The following is a 22,181-nucleotide window of genomic DNA, read 5'->3' on the forward strand; positions in this document are numbered from 1 at the left end:
ACAACAAGAATATTTGGAAGCATAGACATATGTCATTTCTATTTCTATTTTGCACATCTTAAACTAAGTGACTACACTGCACTAAATTAAAATGACAAAAAAAAGGGTGTCTTTTCCTAGATCTGGTCTCAGTTGTTACATGGTAGCAAATTTCCATGCTGGGGATAGGGGAAGAAAAACAACAAGCTTGGACTACACATCTGTTCTTCTGTACGGACTGTTTGTTTACTTGGGTCGAAGTGAAGGAGAGAAGGGGGGGGTCCTCATGGCTTATCCCAGGAAGCCAGAAAGGGAACTTGAAACTATATACACTGAAAAAATCCCTGTGCATCTAGCATCAAGGGACTGCCTTTATTTTGGACAGCATATTCAAAGCCATAGCTCATTGATAAACATGTGGAAGCAAAGAGTACCACAAATTGTGGTGGAGAATTCTGAGGTGGATAACTGCATGGCCACTTGTAAACTGTGGTTGGGAAAAAAACAAAAGCTGCTGACAAACTGTGAAGAATATAGAACTAGAGGGTGGATATTTGGTCTCGCCTCGGCTATTTGTTCTCTTCTTTCCCTAAACATATTGTGGAGTGTCTGAGTGAATGAGAAGCATTTGTTTTGTTTTTTGCTACCATCTGTATCCAATAAAGCAGTCTTCTCTGTCCTCCTTAGTTTGCTAAAGGAGCATGTGCTTGTTGTTTTTGCTGGTTATTAGTTTTATTGGCTGTTCATGAGCACACAATTTAAACTTCACAGCTCATTTGCAAACAAAAAGAAGGTATGCAGATTAATGTCAATTAGGATATTTTAAAGCACTTATAACTGTGAAAGCCAAGCCCCAAATGATTAAATACGAATAAGTTAACATATGTAACTTTTTTTTTTTCTAGGTAAGCTTTAAGCATTGTGACTTGTTACCATGTTGTGACACAATGTCCCAAAATGCCTTATTTGAGCAACATGGCCAGATAAATTAGCATTAAAGTGTACAGACATACAGATTTCTTCCAAAAAGTAAAAGTTCCTTCAATATTCCTTCAGCAAATGTATATTTAATTGACAATGTGATGATCTTAAGTTGGGTGATGGTTAAATGATGCATACAGTTTTGTTGGTGTGTAATGGCTTCCCAAACAGCTTAACTAGTCAACTAGTATTTAAAAATGAGTAGAAATCAAAAAGCACAATTAAATACACTAGTTTTTGCCCATTATCTACCTGTACACTATATGAACAAAAGTTCTCATTCCAGATTTAGTCATCCTTTGTTGCTATAATAACCTCCACTGTTCTGTGAAGGCTTTCCACTTGATTTTGGAGTGTGGCTGTGGGGATTTGCTCATTCAGACACTAAAGCATTGGTGAGGTTGGGCACTGATGTCAGGTGAGAAGGTCTGGGGCATGTCAACGATCCAATTCATCCCAAAGGTGTTTAGAGGGGTTGAGGTCAGGGCTCTGTGCAGGCCACTCAAGTTCTTCCACTCCAACCTTAAAAACCATGTCCACATGAAGCACACCCTGTGCACATTGTCAAGGCTGGGACATGTTTGGACTAGACCCCTTGTGAAGGGAAATTGGAATTACATAAACATCCTATACAATTTTGTGCTTCCAGCTTTGTGGCAACAGTGTTGAGAAAGGCCACCATATGGGTGTGATGGTCAGGTGTCCTCAAATGTTGGGCCATATAGTTTTTTATGCTGTTAAGCATTTTAGCTATTGTACGTTAAAAATATAGTGAGTAGCTGACAAAGGGCAAAATATTAACAATAAAACGCAAAATTCTATTGCAGTAACATATAAACTCAGCACGACAATTTGTAATGTGGCAAGTAGCATGTTGCGTAGAAACGTTGCTAAATTGAGAGTTTCCCCTTATTTTGGAACCACCTTACCTTATCCAAAGCTACTTTGCTATTGGTTGCTGACAAAGCTCTTTAGTATTTTATTAGTACTACAAGCACTTTACATCCAAAAAACTCTTGCACTGAACTCTCAGAAACGTTCTCCTACACTGAGGCAGTCCATACATCTCACTTTCATTGAGAATCAAAGCCACTCCATCACCCCAATGGCAGCTATTATTACACTTCACAATCAAATGGTATTGATATCTGTTGAGGATCTATTGGCCGAAGATGGCAGCTGCATTACTGATCTCTCTAGGCATGCTGGACCTGTGGAGTGCATTAGAGCCATTATTGGAAGACCTCTATAGAAGTGAGAGATCACAAGAACTTACCCAGGTGTTTCACCCCATGCATGGGGGTTATCTGGGGTTCACAGAACTACATTTGCATACAAAGCGAGCAGTATCATGTGTTGTTGTTGATCTCGGCTGCTCCCTATGTGCATGAGGGGTTGCCACAGCGGACCAACTGGTCCGCACAACAACTTGGCACAGGTTTTATGCCGGATGACCTTCCTGACGCAACCCTCCCATTTTATCCGGGCTTGGGACCGGCACTGCATCCAGTGGCTGGGGTGGAGGCACTGGCTGGGACTCGAACGCGGGCCTTCCGCATGGTAGGCGAGAAACCTACCACTGAGCCACCAGCGCCACTCGAGCAGTATCATGTGTGCATGGTCAAAAAATTTGAAGCTTCAGTCTTGCTAAAATACACACTACTGTCACTTCTAATAATAGACTGCTGTCTCTGAAGATAAGCAATCGTTTAAAAACAACAGTTGACCATCGCACCAAGCAAGATGAGGGAAAACTTGCAACTAACAAATTATAACAATGAAAACAAGAAGAAACATGTCTTGAGATTCGGTGACAGTTGGAATGTACTTTCAGTAACGCAAGCCTGTACGTAATGACTTCTACCTGAAGACCATCCTTGCAGAAACACTTGGATGTGCATCCTTTTGATTTATACTATTAGATTCATGTCCAACCGAGGAAGAACAATTGCTTTCCTTAATGTTCATGGATCAAATTTATGTTGAACATAAGTCTCCCAGATGATTTTCTTGGAGTTAAATTCAAGAGTGATTCATTAATCAGCTATCTTAACTAAGTTCATACAACAGGAAGCAGCAGTCCATCATCCTCCCACAATGTACAGTAGGTGAAACCGGCTCTACATCATTGCTGCATTTGCTACGTGAAAGGGATTACCGCAATCCCCTTTCACACTTTATCTAAATACTCAACGATAATGCAGTAATAAATAACATCAGAACCCTTTGGGCTTGCCTGAGGTGAGATATAAAAGAAAGCACATCAAAAAAACGGACAAGAAGCATGCTTTTTTTAATTGAAATCACATTCTGAGGTAATGCAAGTTTTAAAAGAAGTGAGAAAATGAAATTACAAAGAATTGTATTAAAAGTAATACATTGTATAAATGCGCTCATTTAAAAACGTAAATTTCATCCATCGTTCTCCTTTGTTCGATGCGGTTCTTTTCCGCTGCCTTTTCCGTTCTTTTTGGTGATGCCACTGAAGTATTTCTCCCTGAAGGAGTTATGGCCTTGGTACGGGTTGAAGCGTGGGTCTGCTAACTGTGCTAGCACATCTGCCTTCTGCAAGAAAACACAATTGTATGTCAATGTGACAGCATAATTATTATTTTTATTATTTGATATTTTATACTACTATTAGGCCATGATGTTTTGGCGTAAAGTTTGCCGTGCTGTCCAAGCAACAATATTTATTGAACACTTTTGGTGAATGCATCAAGATGTTCCACATACAAGACTTGTTATTTTTATTTTGGGTAAATCCCATAACTGAACACGCATTATTAAAAATGGACAAATACGAAAAAAATCACTCCAAAAGTTTCAACTAGGCATAAACTGGCTTGGGGTAAATTATCCACAATTTCATTCCAACATAAGATTATATTGTTGCAAATATTACTGCAGTCTAGGGTGCCCTATTTTTATTTTCAGCAATTATAGCCCCAAGGCTATAAGTCTGTTAACTCAGAAATTTTCTAAATTCATTATCTCATGAAAATGATACACCATCACTACACCAAGGACAGTTTATTAACAAAAGCAATTTACATTCTGCTGTTTGCTGTTGTTTGTGTAGCTCATAAGCTCACAGCGCAATGTGTAATGACAGAAAGTATGAAGCTCCTCAGTTTTTCCTGTATGAAGTTGAGGCCAGGTTGTTAGCAGGGCCTACTGAGGGAAGCCAGGAGGAAAACACATAACGAGGTGCCAGAGACATAAAGAACTGGAAGTGACTAATCCCTGCATCATCAGTGCCACCTTCAACTATTTCCATCCATTTTACACGTCGTTTCTGCCAGTCAGGATGAAGCCAGTCTAAGCCCAACACCAAAAATCCCAAATAACACACTGAGTTATAGCGGAGCAATAACGAGAAGAGACTGAGTGAGTGTGTGTGAGTGTGTGGAAACGACAGAAACCAAGCGTTCATCAAGCTGTGAGTGTTGTTTGACAAACTAACACAGTGAAGTTTCATGCCTTTTTTTTTTTCCAAATAACCTCACAGCACTCCGTATATCTGACACTAGTACAAGACAGGTCCAGTTTCCATTTCTCAGTTGCTTGTGCCTGTTAATTAAACAAGAACACTCCGACAATGTTTAACAATTTTCCCATAAATCGCCATCTGACACTACTGGAATAAAAAAAACGGGAAAAAAAACCAGCTGTGTTTATGATTTCTAGAAATGTCAATAATTTATCAGCAATTTTCTTGAAAAGCTGATGGATGCGGCCTACAGTTACATTTATTGTACGTATCCAGTAGGTCTTTCAGAAGTGCTTCGTATTTTCTATTGAAAACACATCCTCATGCTAGTTCACTAGGTTAGGGACTAACAACACAATCAGTCTGAAAAACGGCTGTTGAACAAAAACACGAAAAACAACTATTTTTTTATTTAATACTAGACAAAGTATTCATTTAGGTTTTTCACAATGAGGAGGTAGTGCTTTAGTCTTCTTTTGAAGACAGGCAGTGACTCAGCTGTTTGGACAGCCAGGGGACCTTCATTCCACAATCTGGGTGCCAGAACAGAGAGAAGCATTGATGCATGTCTTCTTTGTGCCCTAAGGGCTGTTGGGTCCAATCGAGCTATGCTATTTGCATGTGGTACAGAGCAGGGTGTGATTTTAAAGTGCTTTAAAGTAGGTGTTTGCTGGTCCTTTTTGGCTTTGTCGCCATGATGCCTCTTCTGCTTTGCCTGTTTGCTATTTTTGAAACATTTTGCCAAATTTCAAGTTGCAGCTTATGTGAATACTTCATTAGCCTAAAATCTTCCCCAGTTATCATTTTCATGTCATGTAGAGTGTCTGTCTTGATCTGTTTTAAGATTGTGGGTGTTCTCATAAAGGAAAAAGATATAAAGAACTATAAAACATTTGGATTTAATATGACTTGGAATGAGTAAGATTTGATTGATGCGGAATTTATGTTTATTTCTGTTTTATTTACAGAAAAAAGGTCAAGCATATGGAACTGTGTATCAAAGAAATGTAAAACGTAAATTCGTATAACGCTGTCCCAGTTGAAAAAGAAGAACATAAGCGTAACCTAATATGTTTCTCTCTCTCTCTTTCTGTTTCTCTCTCTCTTTTTTTCCCCTCACTCATTCTCTCTCTCTCGAGTTATAAACCCCACTTCTGATCTCCCAGTGTTCGGAGTTCCCAGTGTGACTGCATCTTCTTTCCGGAGCTGCCTGATCCATCCAGACGCTCTACGCCTGTTTGGAGTCTTGTCACATGGTGGTGGACTCTGCTGCTGGGGATAGATCTGTGTGGAGTAACCATGACCCAGGGGACTGCCGTAACCACTTGGAGACTATTAAGCCGTCTTTGAACTGCCGTTGCATCAGTCAAGGAATTAGTGCTAAGGCTATAATGAACTCAGAAATTACACTGACCTATTAGTTCCTCAGGAGCACTTCGTTGCAAATGAGGATGGGTTCCCTCCTAAATCTGGTTCCTCTCAAGGTTTTTCTTCTCATATCATCTCAGGGAGTTTTTCCTTGCCACCATCGCCTCAGGCTTGCTCATTAGGGATTAACAGTAACTGAACTTTTTTTCTATTTTTTTTTTTAGTTTCTACACTTTTTTAAAGCTGCTTTGAGACATTCTTCATTGTTAAAAGCACTATACAAATAAACTGAATTGAGAAAAGAACACTGATTTCTGCCTGACTAATCACATGATCTGTGTATTGAGTTATGTATAAAAGTATGTAAGACTACTTTGTAGGATAATACTAAAGACACGAATTGCTAATTAAAATGTTTATAAAAAGACAGTTTCACAGAGGTTTAAGTCAGTACTACTGTTTCAGCAGGAAGCCTCATAGAAAAGACTGAGAAACTCTGAGCGGGTAAATTACAAATGGCTGAACTTACATGAAAAATAACATATGCCATGCAAACTAAATATTTATTTCTAAGAAAGCTGGAGCAAAAATATACTCTTGGCTGAGAACTGCAGTCGTGATCACATGAAAGCGATCAGGCTCTCCTGAAAACGAGGAGGGGGCAAACAGCAGCGATGGTATGAGCTATGAAACGTGACACGTTATGTGTTTCTAGGTTTGATGTGTGAGCCGCTTGAGACACATGCCAGTCTTCACAGATAAAATACTGCTCCTTTGTGTGTGAATGATTCACACAGGCCTTTATGGGAACAATTTGGGGGTTTGAAGTGAAACGGTTGTCAAATGAAAAGATTAATTATTTTCTGTACAGTGTGTGTTTGAAACATTAAAGCGAGGTATAAAAAAAAGCGAGTCAACCGCAGCCAGATGGTGAGATTTGCACTATTCTTAACTAACACATCTGAAAACATATATTCTAATGAAACACACACACACACCTCTGGTTCCTTGGTCTTCTCCATAGTGATGAGTCTTCGGGAAGTGTGGCTGGACAGAGTCTGCTCACAGTTGCTGATGAGTGTGAGGCAGGGGTGTAACGGCACCATCTCTTCACAGTACCTATGACACACATGAAACATATCATCAGTCCTCACGCTGTGTTCAGACGACTGTTCGGTTTCTATGTGCGTGTGACAGGGAGCCGTGATTTCAGTGACAGCAGCAGAGTGACTCAATTCTGTACAAATTAGAAGCTACAAATCCAGACAGGTGATTTGAATGATTCCTGTGATTCCAGTTTCCTTCAATTTCCCACTCACAACTTCAACTTCTCCAGCGATTGGATCTGAATTACTGAACAGTGTACAGAAAGGGAACTTTATACAGTAGAAATCATGAGTATGAGTGTAGCTAGTACAGTCAAGCTTGCTTCGACTACATTGCAAAAGAAGCTAGAACATCTTGCTCGAAGTGCAAAGCCTAGCACATCAAATGTATATCAAATAACCAACTTTCATTGGGGAAAAAAACCCATTAGATTTACTTCATTCAAATGTGTCCATCGATCCCATGTGATTGAACTGAGCAACATTTAAACAGTTACTTTTCGTACATGCATGATTTGATCATGTATTTTTCAAAGCCCTGAATAAAATCTGAATCAAACCAACAACACTATTGTCTTCATGCAGGTTTTAATTGCCTAAATTCAATACTAGAGATATAGCTCTCATCAGTGCCAACACCCTACTGAGATTTCACTTAACGTAATTATGAACTGATCTCATTCTACATAGCTCAATCTAATAATTACAAACTTGTTTAAATTTAGTATAAGCAATGAGAAACGTAATACTTTTATGTAAACTATACCATATAATATTATTTCTTAAATCTGACTAAATACATTTTCCCTTTTTTCAGTGCACATATTAATGCATGTTTAACTTGTTAGGGTTCTAAGATTTATATAGGCTAAACAAAACAAAAATAAACCAGTGAACAGTGCAGGCTTTCAAGTGACCACAGCAGCAGTCATGACACAATGGCTTTGTTGTATGAAGAAAAAAAAAAAAAAATCACTCCTCGTTTTGTGTGTTTCATGAACATGTACAATTCATGACGTTTTCCCGTCCCTTTCATGTGGCTCCTACCCCAGAGGCCGTTTATACGAGCCACTGAAAGATATACATACAAGCTCCATTCAGAGGTTTACATGGTGCTGCTGCTGTCGCCAAGGAGAACTATTAAACATGGCTTCGTTCCGGGAAAGCGTGCTCTGGAGCCCCAGTTATAGAAATCACCTGACAGCTCCTCTCTTCAGAATATAGAGCTGTGAGTCACAGTGGATTGATGCCACCGCTGCTGTTGGATGCTTTAATAAGACTGATTAAGTCAGAACTCATGTGGATTACATTCACTTGGCTTTAAGACTTGTGGTGCCTGTGCTGTTTTAAGGGCCAGACATATTTCACCTGAGCCAATGTTTGTTAGGATTAAGCAGTGAAGACAAGACAACGGCGATGAGAGAAAAGCTTTCACACTATTTATTAGCTTGCATGTTTTTTTCCTCTTTGTGCTACGGTGTACAGTTTACAGGATCCTTTCTACAACTGCTACTGAACAGGCGCACCACTTATCTTGACTCAGTTGTTAGAAATGACGAGTGCAGGGTTCAGCTAAATTTAGTTAGATAATAACAGGTTCACAGGATTTTCCCTATAACCAGAGTATGTAATGATATCTACATCAGTAATATGCTGTAAATAATCATTCAAAATGATTAGCTAACACGCTGAGAGGAACGCAAATTGCCCTTTTAACCCAAAATATAAATATACTCAAAACATTTAAGCCTTGTTTGGTGTTTGGGGTTAAATTGACCCTTTTTATATTTGTACTAAAAGTGTTTTGCGTTTGTTGTAAATCATCCGCATTTGCAGATACATTTTTGAGAGCTTTATCTCATAGTCAGTGACTGTGATCATTTTTTGTTTCTCATGTTCTTATTGTTGTTCATCACCTGTATTTGATAAATCAGTTCAAAATAATAAACATTAATTAAAATAATTTTTTTTTTAGTTTTATGCCACAAAGGTCTTCATTATAGTATATATATATTATAATTATAAGACCTTTGTGGCATAAAATTAGAAAAAAATTATTTATTTTAAGGTCTAGTATTTGCCGACCTTAATCTCAAACGTTATCTATATTGTTTGGGATTGAGATAAAGACAACATGTCACACATTGTAAGTCACACTAACTCACATTTCTGCTTTGGTGACTTTCAAGACATGGCAGAAGAAATTACAGCTCTCAAGCTTGCATGTTAAGTAGAAGCTGATGTTAGTCTTTGTTTTATGGAAAATGCGTCACACAGACATGTATGTTCTGGTCAATACTGTCAGAGACTAACGCTGCAGTGGCTGGAACATTACAAAAGCTCTGACATCAAAAAAGTGGAAAAGGAGGCAAACTCAAGAAGTTTCAGTGTGTTTGTGTGTGTGCATGGCGAGGGCTGTGCTCAATCTGTACTGAGGTGTTCAACTTCTGTGGGAGTTGATGATGGCAAGGTCACTGGCCAAACCTTTGTGTTCCCTTAGGGAAAGTCCACTGATTCCCGAACTGACTGTGGGCTTCCCAGTAGCACCGCAGCACCACATTACTGTGGCAGTCGTCCATTCTTTAGACATTGCTGTTTATAAACAACAGTGTTGCTACATACACAGTTACTCTAGATACAGTCAAAGAGATTCTGGAGATCATCAGTGAGAGTAAGAACTACTTACAGACCTCCTGTTCCTCTTTGCTTATCTGTTCAGTTTCAGTACGAGAGCGTTAGTTTGGCACAGGAGAAAATAAACCAAGTGGTTAAGTGATTTCAGCAGATGTAAATTCAATCAAATATAAGCTGTCTCTTTGGTGTTCCCTCCATAGCCATAGACTAGAAGGCCTTAATGCTAGTGCATTAGTCAGTCTAACCAGGGTGTCACGATTTTGTGATCTCAGAAATCAACACAAAATCAAAACATAAACAAACTCAGCGATATTCTCAGAAGCTTGCAATTTTTCTAAATTACAGATTTCCAGTAGATTTAAGCCAAGATGCATAAAATGGCGTCTTCACAACTTGCATTTAGCTAAAGCCCTCTTTGATTCACGTGCGTCTAACAGGAGTACAGCTATCAGAGAAAGTAATTACATATGTGACTTCCCTGATAGTAATTTAAAAGCAGAAACATATATATATATATAAAAAAAAAAAAAAAACTCCATGAAATCCTGGAGGGATTGATATGAGGCAGCTTCCTGAATTGACAAATAACATGATTGATAGCCAAGCCTCAGCAATTCCAAACACATCATTAATAGCTATATGAATGGATGATAAACTTCACCAAATCTTACCGAGCTAAAAATTACTGAGCCCACTTTTAAAAGACATTTGTTCTAACGCTCTAAAACCAGACATAAAGATCCATCTGCATATATGACAGGAACTTGGCCTCCACTGAGGTCTGTGTGGTCACGGCTCTCACTTAAATCCCTTTATGTCTGTCATCGGAGCCTCACACTTTCAGGTCAATCGAAACAGGACACCCATATCATACCTAAATTAGAGCGCGACTCTGTTTAATCTACACATGCATTACTATGGATTAACCTCTGACTCACTCCCCCAAATGTCACCCAGGACGAGAAGGGCGTCATACTCCTGTTATTATAATTCTTCAGACAGGCAGCAAAACCGTATTTTTTAACTTCCATCATTTTTTGCATTACATGTATTACTGCCTGAATCTGTGAGCCTGACGAACCGAATTTCCCGACAAGGATAAAACATCTATTGATGGTGGTTTGCATATGTCAGATGAGGTAAGTGCTGACTGTAAAACAGATCACACGCCTCTTCCCCAGTTTTGCTCTTCAGCCCTGTAATCAGCGGCCCAGTGGACATGGCTGTGTGTAGTCAGCATCCGCAGGAGCGGAGTGGAATGTCCCTTATTCCCACCTGCTCCACAGACAGCAGGCCTCAGCAGGTCAAAGTGAGCAAACTCGTACTTATCGGGCAGGTTACAGCTCTCACAAAGCACCACGCTGCCCCCTAGCGAAACGGCTGCAATAAAACTGAAGGGTTGACTGTAGAGATAAATGACATCAGCCTGTCTTCACCAGTCCAACTTTGACCATTGCTAAATAGACTGTAGACATGTCAATATTTCACTATTACTGCAATGGAAGTAGAATAATAACTATTACTTACTCTGGTCTATAAACCGGAAGCCAGTAAACCAGGCGTCCACCCATGACCAAGTGATGAGCTGCAAAATTCAGGAGGTCAGCAAAGATGTCACTGAGATGGTATTCCATGGAAACTGGGACATGATTCTCGCCAGCACTGCACCGCACGACACCACACAACACGACACAACAAAAAGTACCACATTAATGCACAGAGCTTTACTTATACATCTTACATACATAAAGTATACAAAAAAGGATATAGTCTCAGTAATGCATATAAAGTACGAGAAACAAAATATAAACAATGGGATATTCTAACACTTTTTATTTTTTTTACTTTTTCCTCTGGTGTGTTTTATTGGTTTGTAGAAGAAAATAGACAAATTAAATGATGCCACATGGCACAATAGACCAGGCCGCACATTATTTTACATCGAACTGTAGTGTTGTTTCTGCCAAAAACCTTTCTGTTGTGGTTATTCTTGACATTTCATGTAACAGAAAAGTTATCCAATGAAGTTAAATGGAGAAAAACAGAGCAGATAAATGCCTTTTACATTGCCTACTTTGGCAAACATTTCACATTGCTAAAATTTTTTTTTTTTTTTTGCACAAAATTCCTTGGATGGAAAACTGGCTAATGTTACACGAAGTACTAAAAAGCAAGGCGAGTTTCACAAGAGGCTGATTACAACTATTAACATAATGTGTTTGCTACAGTAAATATCTAAATGCATGTTTCCCAAAATACTTGGTTCATGAAACCTAGGAAATGGGTCTTGACTTTTTTCGTGTTGTAGCCAGCAGTAGCTTTTACAGAGCCTGGTACAAGAGACTGTAAATTCTTTATATCTGACTCTTTTGTCTGAAGCACTTTAACAAGTAAGAACCATTTTAAAGGATAATCCATGACTGTATATATATGAGCTCAAACACCAACAGTATTTGGATGGTTCATAATATAACTGGTGAATTGGTGTTGACTTAATTGGAGTATCCAACAAATCAAGGGAAGCAGAATTCACTTACAAGCTCTCAGGAGGAGTCGTGATCTCTTTGTGAGAACCTGTCTTCCTTGTTGATTCACGAATTCCATAAGGAGCTACAAAATAGGCCAAAACAGAAAAGAGCTTTTAAGCGCTAAAAACATAAAATTTAATGAATAACAGATAGAGGAAAGAGTGTCAGGGTCATAACAATCGAATAAAGGAAACTTGCACTCAATAAGCACAGTATTAGGAACACCTGTACACCTACTCATTCATGCAGTGATCTAATCAGATGATCGTGTGGCAGCGGTGCAATGCATAAAATCATGCAGATACGGGCCAACAGCTGGTGGAAAAAAATGTGATCTCAGTGATTTTGACCGTGGCATGATTGCTGGTGCCAGATGAGCTGATTTCTACAACTGCTGATCTCCTGGGATTTTCACACACAGCAATCTCTAGAGTTTATTCAAAATGGTGCAATTATTTAAAGAAAACAGATCCGGAGACTGGCAGTTCTGTACACGGAGATGCCTCGTTGATAAGAGAGGACAGAAAAGAACGGATAGATAAAGGCTGGAAAAGGCTACAGTAACACACATAACCGCTCTGTACAATTATGCTGAGCAGAAACGCATCTCAGAATGCATGTCAAACCACATCGAACCCAGTTTTAGTACAGTGTTCCTAATAAAGTGCTCAGGGTTTGTATAAATAGAAAAAGTGATTATCTCTCTCTCTCATTTTGTTTCATATCAAATACATATCTGCTGATTTATGAGTTTGTGATAGATATTAAAAAATTACTGCTTTTTTCAATATTTCACCTGGATTCCATTTCTACACTTGAAAACTGCTGTGCAATGATACACACCATACTGTGCTCATCACAGGTCATCATTTATACTGATACTGATCCTCAGCACCCCACACTGCCCGTCTATCACAGTAGTCTGTGGTCTATAACAACTTCAAAAAAGGTTCATATAAAAAATCTAAATATGGACCGCAATACCCTCTGTGCACTGGCTTAACCTTTTCACAGAATACTTATCATTAGGAAAGCAGCTATTAGATATAGCAGCAAATCATATCCACGCACCTGCACCTCCTTCATGAAATTCTTGGCAGCTGATTTCTCGTAATAATAATCACCTCAGAAATATTTTTATTCCATTCCTATAAATCTACAAGGTACTATAAAATATTAGAGTAAACCCTTCAGAAAATTCTGACCCGTCTCGATGTTTCCTCATCTCACATTATCAGGTACTGTTATGTACCTTATCATTTTGTTGCTTATTGATGTGAACAGTACACTCCTTGCTCTGTGTTACATATAAATCTTGTTCTGTGTTATGTGTAGGAACAGCGTTGTTTAACTTCTACACCTCTACAGCTGTATACTGTAATGATTTCTATTCTCATTAGAGTCTGGTTCCTCTCAATGTCTCTTCCTGTTGTCATCTCATGGAAGCGTTCCTTTCAAAATCACCTCTGGCTTCTTCTGTAGGAATCTAAATCTACATCTGGATTTCTGTAAAGCTGCTCTGAGACAGTGCCTACTGTTAAAGGTGCTGAACAAATAAAACTGACAGAAAAAAGGAAAACTGAACAGAACTACAGACGAGTGAAAGTTCAAAGCTCAGAATTTTGCAGTACAGATGTGTAAGTGAGCTACTGGACACAAATCACAGCTATCGCCAACTGAAAAATCTGAAACATCTGGATACATTTGCATTATTGACAAAATTATATACAAATCTGTTCCTGGCAAATGTGAGAAATAGAACAATCACATAAAATGCATGCTACTGTGCATGTCAACAAATCTTTGATCTTGATTTTGGCATATGACAAAATATTTGGCCGTTTTCTTTTTAATGCAACAAATTTCCAGTAATAAACTGAAGCAGGTGTGAAAGGGTGTGAAATCCTTCAGGAGAAACATACGGTCTGTAATAATGGCGTCGAACAAGGCCCCTTTCCTCCATACAGGTTTCGATGCGTCGGACACCATGACATCCACATAAAAGCACTCGGTCCCGTACTGTCGCAGGTTCGCTCGGATATTCTCATCCGGACCTCTCCATTTCTGATTCTTCCTGCTGGCTTTCCCTGTAAACCAGATATATGTTGCATTATTACTGAATGTGTCTCAGAGAATAAATAAGACTTAATAAGCAAGTAGGTTCCAATTAACAGAACTTCTCATTTACCTACTCCATGTATAGTGTTATAATCGATGTCTGTCCCACACACATAAGCTCCAAAGTGTGAGCATGCAACAAGAAGACTACCTAGAAAAGATTTTAAAAAAAGTTTAGTAATTTGGTTTGTCTTCTTTTAATTATCCAGAATGTTCCTTGTTAATGCTTTTGACATTGCAGGATCTAAAGTTTGCATAGAGAGCTCTGTCCAGACATGCCCAGGTCTTCCACTGAAGCTGGAAGGGAATTAGCACATCTGGCCAGCAGATCTCACACCTCTCTTGGAGAACGACTGGCACAACAGCACGCGCCTGCTAAAAAGCACAGGCACTACAGCGCACCACAAACACACAGAAAGGAGAACGAACCTCTATAACAACAACTATTAAATGTGGTTATAGTTAGATTCCACACTAAAACAACGTAAGTTCCTGATACAAATATAAATGTTGGTTATTTTCTTCAATCAGTTTTAACTATAAATGCATCCTCTTACATTTAGGATTGTCATGATCTGATAGGTTGGATAGAAGCAGCAATTTTAAACTGAAATTAAATGATGCATTTATCCTAAAAACGATTATTAAAATGATCGCAAAAAAGGACAACTGGTGAGTAAAAAAGAATCCGTAGTTTTAAACTGATATGAAGGTTATTGGATATAATAGCACAGTGATTTGGCTGCAACTCGGTCTCTTTTACAACAAGTCCTTCTCCATATCATCATCATGTAGCAATTAATAGTACCCCAGATCCTGAAAACACTTGGTCACTTATCAATCTGAGGCTATCAACCCGACTGGAAATGCACTGAGTAGCATCATCAAATATGGAATCATTGCCTTATTAACCAAAATTGCATCATTTTGTGTTGAAGCCTGAGGTTAACATCACCATTAGGTAGAGTTGTGGCTTGCAGCCTGCCTTTCCAAGAAACTGACTTATCTGTTCAAATTTCACTCTGAATTTAATAGTATCTAAGCTGTGTTGCACTGCAATTTATTTAAAATTCAATTCATATAAAGATCCACAGAAGGTGGCATGGCGATGAAATAGCCTCACAGTTGCAGGGTCACTGGATCATGTCTGAGTTTAGGTTATTGCCTGTCAGGAGTTTCTGTGCATTTCTCTGGGTTCACAGAAAACACAGACTGGCCGTGTTCATAGAGCTGTGCATGTCTGCTTCAAAATTAAAGCTTGTGCATGAGATTGGAGAAGTCAAATGCATTAGACATCAAGATTATTGGATGGAAGGATGGAAGGATGGATGGACGGACGGACGGACGGACGGACGGACGGACGGACCCCTGGAAACTATATTAGGACTGTCATCTCAATCTGTTATTTTTTTTCCTAAAAAGTGATCATTCAATTTTGTGTGTCTTTTTGGAACAGCTTTATAATGACTAAAATGAGTCAAGACTTTTAAAAGTTCTGTCTCTGCTGAAAAATGATGCAGAACTTCACTTACAACTTACAGTGTATGTACCATGGCTCAGACCCCATTATCTCTCTGTCTATACTTCTGTGTCATGTTGCAAACACACTTGTACACACAATATGAAAATAAGCTTGGCCTACACATTACAGCATAAAAGCCGGATGTGTGAATGTGTTTTATCTCACCTGTTCCAACAAAAGGATCATACACCAAATCATGAGCTTTAACTTTGCCATGGTTTGCCATTATAAAAGAAAGGCCTGCGTCCATGCTGGTGTTCCCAATGAAGTGCCTCTTCTTCACGCTGTGAGAGCGGATTAGTTCCCTCTGCCCATCTGCAATCTGGGAGAAATGTGTACTCAAAACCTTGTGCAAGGCATCACTCAACCATTTAAATATATAAACTACTACTTTACTGCAGAAAGTATCCATTTAAGTATTTTAAATCCATTTAAGGTAAATGAGTTGGACTAATTAAGCTGAAACCCATCTCCTAAAAAGCCTAGATTACTCTTTACTATTTCGCTTGGTTTAGGGTTGGTTACATATTCAGAATTTAAATGTGCCTTAATGCCAATTTATAAATCAATTCATGATGATGACATTTACAGAAAATACAAAATAAAGTATTTAATGCCTAAATTGCTCACTTACAAATCTTCCAAAATACATGTAGAAAGGCTCGTCAGGAATGTTATTAGGATCCAGTCCATAGTCTTCTAATAAACAGAAAGTGTGATCAGGATCCTTCAGATTGACTTTACCTTGAAAAGGGAGAAAGTCCAAGGCCTGTGGGGGGACAGTTGGTTAATTTTCTGTCCGAGTAATAATAATTATTAAAAATAAATGTAGCCAGACAACAAAAGAGGCAGTAGCAATAATATTTTTAACTAAAATGTATTTTCACATTAACATTTGTACATTAACACCGTGACTTTCGGTTTATCTACAGCTTAAATACTATCAGTATTAAGACACTTGGAAACAGAATAATTATTGGAATCTCAATAACTCAAAATAAAATACTTTGCATACTTTGCAACAGTTTACTTACATCTATCTTCTCTATTCTGTCTTTGAACACTAAAGTCTTGTTGAAAGTGTAGACATTGATCTTGTATGTTGATTCTTGTTGTAGAAAAGGCATCTGTGTCCACAAAATGCATAAAGGTTAGCGGGAAGACATTTGTACAAAATAATAAAATGGTAAAGGTTTATTAATCAAACAACTGATACACACCATGCGCTCTTTGGGATATTCCAGTACTGACGACTTCAGCTCTGAGACAGTTCTTCCATAACCCCAAAGCTCAAATGCAGACCTAAAGGTTTATTTAGATATACAGCAAAACTTTAGCTAAAAGACTTTCATGGAAATAGTTACAGCACAGTGACACCAACTCATACATTTCCATTTCAATTCAATCATCACTGGTAATCACTTTCATGTAAAATACACTACAACTGATATGGAATAGTCCAAGGATACAGATAAACAGTTGAGGGAAATGAGCCTTTCTGGCAGTCCTTTTGATTTCCAATCACTACAAAACCAATCCCACTGAGCTATAGTAATGAACAAGTAATGTACAGTACATGATCTATTCCTTATGCCTATCCTTCGTCTGGAAAACAAACTAATCAGTTCGTCTGCTTAATGTCACTCACACCTACTTGGCACAAACTGTTCTTGCCATAACACTCTTCACGTCATCCTCTGATAGGCCATGCAGGCGCCAAAAGGGTGACTGTAAAGGGAGAAAAAAAACCACACATTGGTTTGTTAAGAGAAAAGCTGTAAAAAAAAAAGAAAAAAGAAAAGAAAACCTAAGCAAAGACAGAAGCAAATAAAAATGATTGTAGACAGATTTCACAGCAATGCGTTAAACTTAATGCCATAAACTTCCTAAAGATATTTTTTTTGGATTACTTTAAAATGTGGTATGAACTCACTGACTTCTTACTGCTCTAAAACACAAATATAAATGTTATGTTAAAAACCATTTGTAAGGTGTCATTATTGCTCTACCCTTTCATTGAAGGTTTCTGTTGGACCACACTGCCGACCCACAAGAGACAGCAATGATCTGATCTCCTAAAACAAACAAACAAACAAACAAATAAATAAACAAACAAACAACACTCACATACACTCATTTATTCAGACTGATTGCATCAGAAGCTCTGATGCAAAGTATTACTCAATCCAATGCTCGTTTGCTAACAGGATTTTAGAGTAAGCCATGCTTTAAATTCATAAAATCACACCTCTTCATCGAGCATAAAAAGTAAGTATGATGTTTAAACCTTTAACATGACATACCGCCAGTCTGAAGTCGACATTGTCGTGAGCTAAATGTAATAAATATTGCCGGCATGTTTTCCCACAGTGTAACGCCATGTCGTAGCGCACCTAACAAAACAGTCCGACAGGCAACTCTGATCCTCATAAACACAGTTCCTACCAGTCGTCACCACCCTGATAGTTACTTTAAATGGTGAAGAGAAACTAGGGATAGCGTTTGATAAGGGTTTGTATAAAATCAGATAATAAAAAAACAACAACAGCTTGTTATTAGTTGTGCTTGTGATCGAAATACTCGTGGATACTGCTGCAATATTTGCATATTGGTAAAAGATTTGCTAATGATGCAGCCGATGAGATGCAGCACACGAGGAATGTAAGTACATGACTGTTTACATATCACTGAAACTATCCAGATTACACAACCAGGTCATTTTACTTTATTTACAACAATGCAGCGATCTTTTATTTCTCTACATTTTACTGCGCCAAGTAAAATGCTCAAACTCGCAAAACACAAACTCAGCAAACCTTTTGGGATTCAGCTTAGACTTTTGCATAGAATCTGCTTTCTGAACAGAACAATAATATTTATTTCTTTCGTAGCACATTGTCTCAAGGAGTGTCTCATGCTCTTGCTGACCATAATTGGATAAAAAATGCACTAATGCATTCCACTATGCACCAATGCATCTATCTATCTACCTATCTATCTATCTATCTATCTATCTATCTATCTATCTATCTATCTATCTATCTATCTATCTATCTATCTGTCTGTCTGTCTGTCTGTCTGTGTCACACAATACACAATTATCTATCTATCTATCTATCTATCTATCTATCTATCTATCTATCTATCTATCTATCTATCTGCCTGTCTGTCTGTCTGTAACACAATACACATTCTCTCTCTCTCTCACTCTATCTATCTATCTATCTATCTATCTATCTATCTATCTATCTATCTATCTATCTATCTATCTATCTATCTATCTATAACACAATTTTTTATCTATCTATCTATCTATCTATCTATCTATCTATCTATCTATCTATCTATCTATCTATCTGTCTGTCTGTCTGTCTGTCTGTCTGTCTCTAACACAACACACATTTTCTATCTATCTATCTATCTATCTATCTATCTATCTATCTATCTATCTATCTGTCTGTCTGTCTGTCTGTCTGTCTGTCTGTCTGTCTGTCTGTAACACAATACACATCCCCCCTCTCTATCTATCTGTCTGTCTTTAACACAATACACATTTTCTCTCTCTCTCTCTCTCTCTCTCTCTCTCTCTCTCTCTCTCTCTCTCTCTCTCTATATATATATATATATAGATGTTTTACAGGTTTGTTTCCAGTATAGCAATATAAATAAGCCCCCCAAAAAAGAGCTGTATTTAATGATTTGCCATAATTATTTCCCTGTGCAATTTTAGTATATTATCTTATATTATTATATTATTATATGAAAGACATATTTGTTATGCTGCCACTCGAGTGATGAGCATTTATGTAAATTTGTTTATGTAATTTATGTAAAGTTGAGAATAATGTCCGGTGCCTTCAAATCACTTCGGGTGGAACACAATGGAAATGTACCTTCTCTTAATTAATTACAAAATACAGTGATTTTAAACTATAATTCAAGAAAATGAACAAATAATATTTAATCCAGGTGTGTTTTGCTTTTTATGTCTTTAATCAATTTATGACACTTTTTACTGTTGCTTAATATATCGTAATTACACAATACACAATTTCTATCTATCTATCTATCTATCTATCTATCTATCTATCTATCTATCTATCTATCTATCTATCTATCTATCTATCTATCTATCTATCTATCTATCTATCTATCTATCTATCCTGTTCAACAAACATGCTCAAGGAACATGTTCAGTTTCCCACTCTTAATTATGCCCTTGTGGTGGTGTTCATGTGCATTCAGCTTGTAAATTTGATCTTTCTGACATGATTTGAAGGCACCATAACTACAGCAGGTTCACCTTGTTTGTAATTCTCTTCAAATATTCATAGGATTGCTGTAGTTGGATCTCCCTGGTGTCCTGTTAACAACACATGAAGCTAAGCACTAGCACTCCTGGTGTGTGTCCATCCAACAGAGAGCTGGTATAAATCTATCATGGAGACAGACAGGCTATCAAAACCCCCAAAAGACAAAGCAACTTCAGTGAAAGGACTGACACAGACCTGGCAGAAATGGTCTGAAGATCACAAGGATTATCAGAAACACAATCCATTCACAAGTGATGAGGTGATGGCCTTTCGTCCCGAGTGGGGTCAGGAGGACTATGGCCGACCTCCGGAGGGATCTCACACTGACCGCAGAGGGAAGGAAGCTCACTCCCACATTGGCAGGGAGGTGACAGAGCTGTGCCAGATTATTAGAGAAATTGGGCACAGGCGAGAAGACGGGAGACGGGAAATTGAGTTTGGCACGCTGTTTGAACATTATGTCTCAATTTCGAACAAGCTGGTGGGAGTGCTGCTCCGGGCACGGAAACAAGGGCTTGTGCAATTTGAGGGAGAGATGCTATGGCAAGGGAAAGATGATCGAGTGCTTATCTCACTGCTTCCATAAGTAATTATTAAAATACAAATGAATGCTAAATATTAATTGTGTGGTTTTCTTTAATTGCATAGGGTGCATTTGGATAAGGCCAGTATCCTTGGCTTTTCTCTGACTGAGTTCACAGTTGCACCAAAGCTTAAATTCTGGCTTGCTTGAGTGGACTTGACTCAGTGACACATGCATTAAGGGAGCAGTGTGTAATCTTTAGAGCCTTTCGCAGTCTGCTCCGGAAATTGCAACTGCAATGAAAACATTTACACGATTACCCATACCTCCCAGCTGCCTCTAACCTCTGTGCTGAAACTGTTTATGCCTTGTCAGTTTCTGTTTAGGATAAAATGGACAGTATTGCTTTTGCTCGGTTTGGAGCATATTTTCATAGTATCCAAGATGTCTTAAGTAATCTACACATGAATATTTGCCAAGACTAAAAATGACAAAATTTCTCCGTAGAAGATACCAGTGTATGTTTTTATTTTTTAGACTACAATCTAAGTTTGCATGATTATCATATTATATGGTTTATTAATTTAGACATTTTGGAACAAACAGGCAAGCTTGAAGCATACACACCAGTAATAGACTTCATTATTTTCTATACCTGCATGGGTAGCATCAACATGCATATTAAAACACAGAAATGATATCTTTATATTTATGGATACTACTATTATTATTATATGCTTATTTGTAGCACCTGGGTGTTTTTTAGATCATAGAAACTGGAAATTTAAATCACGGCAGTTCATGATCATCTGTGTAAATATGTAGGCTTGAAGCTGGCTTTACTTCACACAAAGCGGAGAAGCTCACTGTGTTTCCACAATCAAGAGAATAATTTTACATCGATGCACAGGAAAAATAAATGAATAAATATATGAAACAGCTTGTCAGTCTGAGTCAACAGATTTTAGTTATTAATGAACAAAGCTAGAGACAAAATAAAATATAAAGACAAAATAAAAGATATAAATAAATATATCGATTTCTTTTTTAATTAAGGACAGAAAATTGTCATGGATGTATAAACAATTTTTTAAAAAATTGCAAAGTGTGGACTAAAAGTGTCAAAGGCACAGGAAAAGAGAACTGCTTTTCATTTCGACTTAAAGATAGTCAAGTTAAAATCTTTATCTTAATAATAGAGTAATACACATGTAACAAGCTTAGTCTAATGGTCTTTCTGGGGAGACCAGTAAGCAGTATTATTTCTTAGAGATAAGGTGAAATTATCTTCCATTCAGACTTCCATAGTCTTCCATTACACAGACCTTCAGGTGAGCATGCAGCAGCCTAGAGCTATGTCATTTTCAAGTGAATATATACCCATGAGTATGATGAAAATCAGAGGTTCGACAATACTAAAAAGACTGATAAATGAAGCCCATTTACTCTTTCCTTAAGCACAGAGTCGATGCATTTACACTCTTAACGTAAAGGCAGCAGGACATTTCCATTCTTCTATTAATCAACTGAGTTCAGTCTTTAAAGCAAGTGGTCAGCCAATAATATAGAAATAAAAACAGTGAGAGTGTACATGTTTTATTTGATTCTGTTTTTTA

The 22,181-nt window shown here is 37.9% G+C and overlaps 2 protein-coding genes across 2 annotated transcripts; one reads left to right on the plus strand and one right to left on the minus strand.

Moving 5' to 3' along the window:
* Nucleotides 1–3,232: 3,232 nt before the first annotated feature.
* trmt11 (tRNA methyltransferase 11 homolog) lies at nt 3,233–18,147 on the minus strand. The gene is made up of 13 exons (XM_058386586.1): nt 18,033–18,147; nt 17,739–17,804; nt 17,384–17,457; nt 16,950–17,031; nt 16,764–16,856; nt 16,364–16,498; nt 15,895–16,051; nt 14,278–14,358; nt 14,012–14,176; nt 12,099–12,171; nt 11,089–11,223; nt 6,820–6,940; nt 3,233–3,525 (listed from the first exon to the last, which is right to left on the minus strand). The coding sequence occupies exons 1-13, from the start codon at nt 18,108–18,110 to the stop codon at nt 3,373–3,375; spliced, it is 1,413 nt and encodes a 470-aa protein (XP_058242569.1). The 5' UTR covers nt 18,111–18,147; the 3' UTR covers nt 3,233–3,372.
* A 15-nt stretch (nt 18,148–18,162) lies between these two features.
* Nucleotides 18,163–21,412, plus strand: si:dkey-29b11.3 (actin-binding Rho-activating protein-like). The gene is made up of 2 exons (XM_058386709.1): nt 18,163–18,390; nt 20,064–21,412. Exon 2 carries the CDS (start codon nt 20,170–20,172, stop codon nt 20,626–20,628), a length of 459 nt encoding a protein of 152 aa, XP_058242692.1. The 5' UTR covers nt 18,163–18,390; nt 20,064–20,169; the 3' UTR covers nt 20,629–21,412.
* Nucleotides 21,413–22,181: the final 769 nt, after the last annotated feature.

This window comes from Hemibagrus wyckioides, linkage group LG01, assembly GCF_019097595.1.
Source record: "Hemibagrus wyckioides isolate EC202008001 linkage group LG01, SWU_Hwy_1.0, whole genome shotgun sequence".
NCBI classification, from domain to species: domain Eukaryota; kingdom Metazoa; phylum Chordata; class Actinopteri; order Siluriformes; family Bagridae; genus Hemibagrus; species Hemibagrus wyckioides.

Bases quoted from the DNA above. Each gene is read 5' to 3' on its own strand.
- trmt11 (XM_058386586.1), bottom strand. From the start codon at position 18,110: ATGGCGTTACACTGTGGGAAAACATGCCGGCAATATTTATTACATTTA. The intron at 17,032-17,383 runs GTAGGTGTGAGT...ATAAACCTTTAG, and splicing joins GCAAGAACAGTTTGTGCCAA to GTCTGCATTTGAGCTTTGGG. The intron at 16,499-16,763 runs GTAAGTAAACTG...GTCCCCCCACAG, and splicing joins ACAGAATAGAGAAGATAGAT to GCCTTGGACTTTCTCCCTTT.
- si:dkey-29b11.3 (XM_058386709.1), top strand. From the start codon at position 20,170: ATGGAGACAGACAGGCTATCAAAACCCCCAAAAGACAAAGCAACTTCA.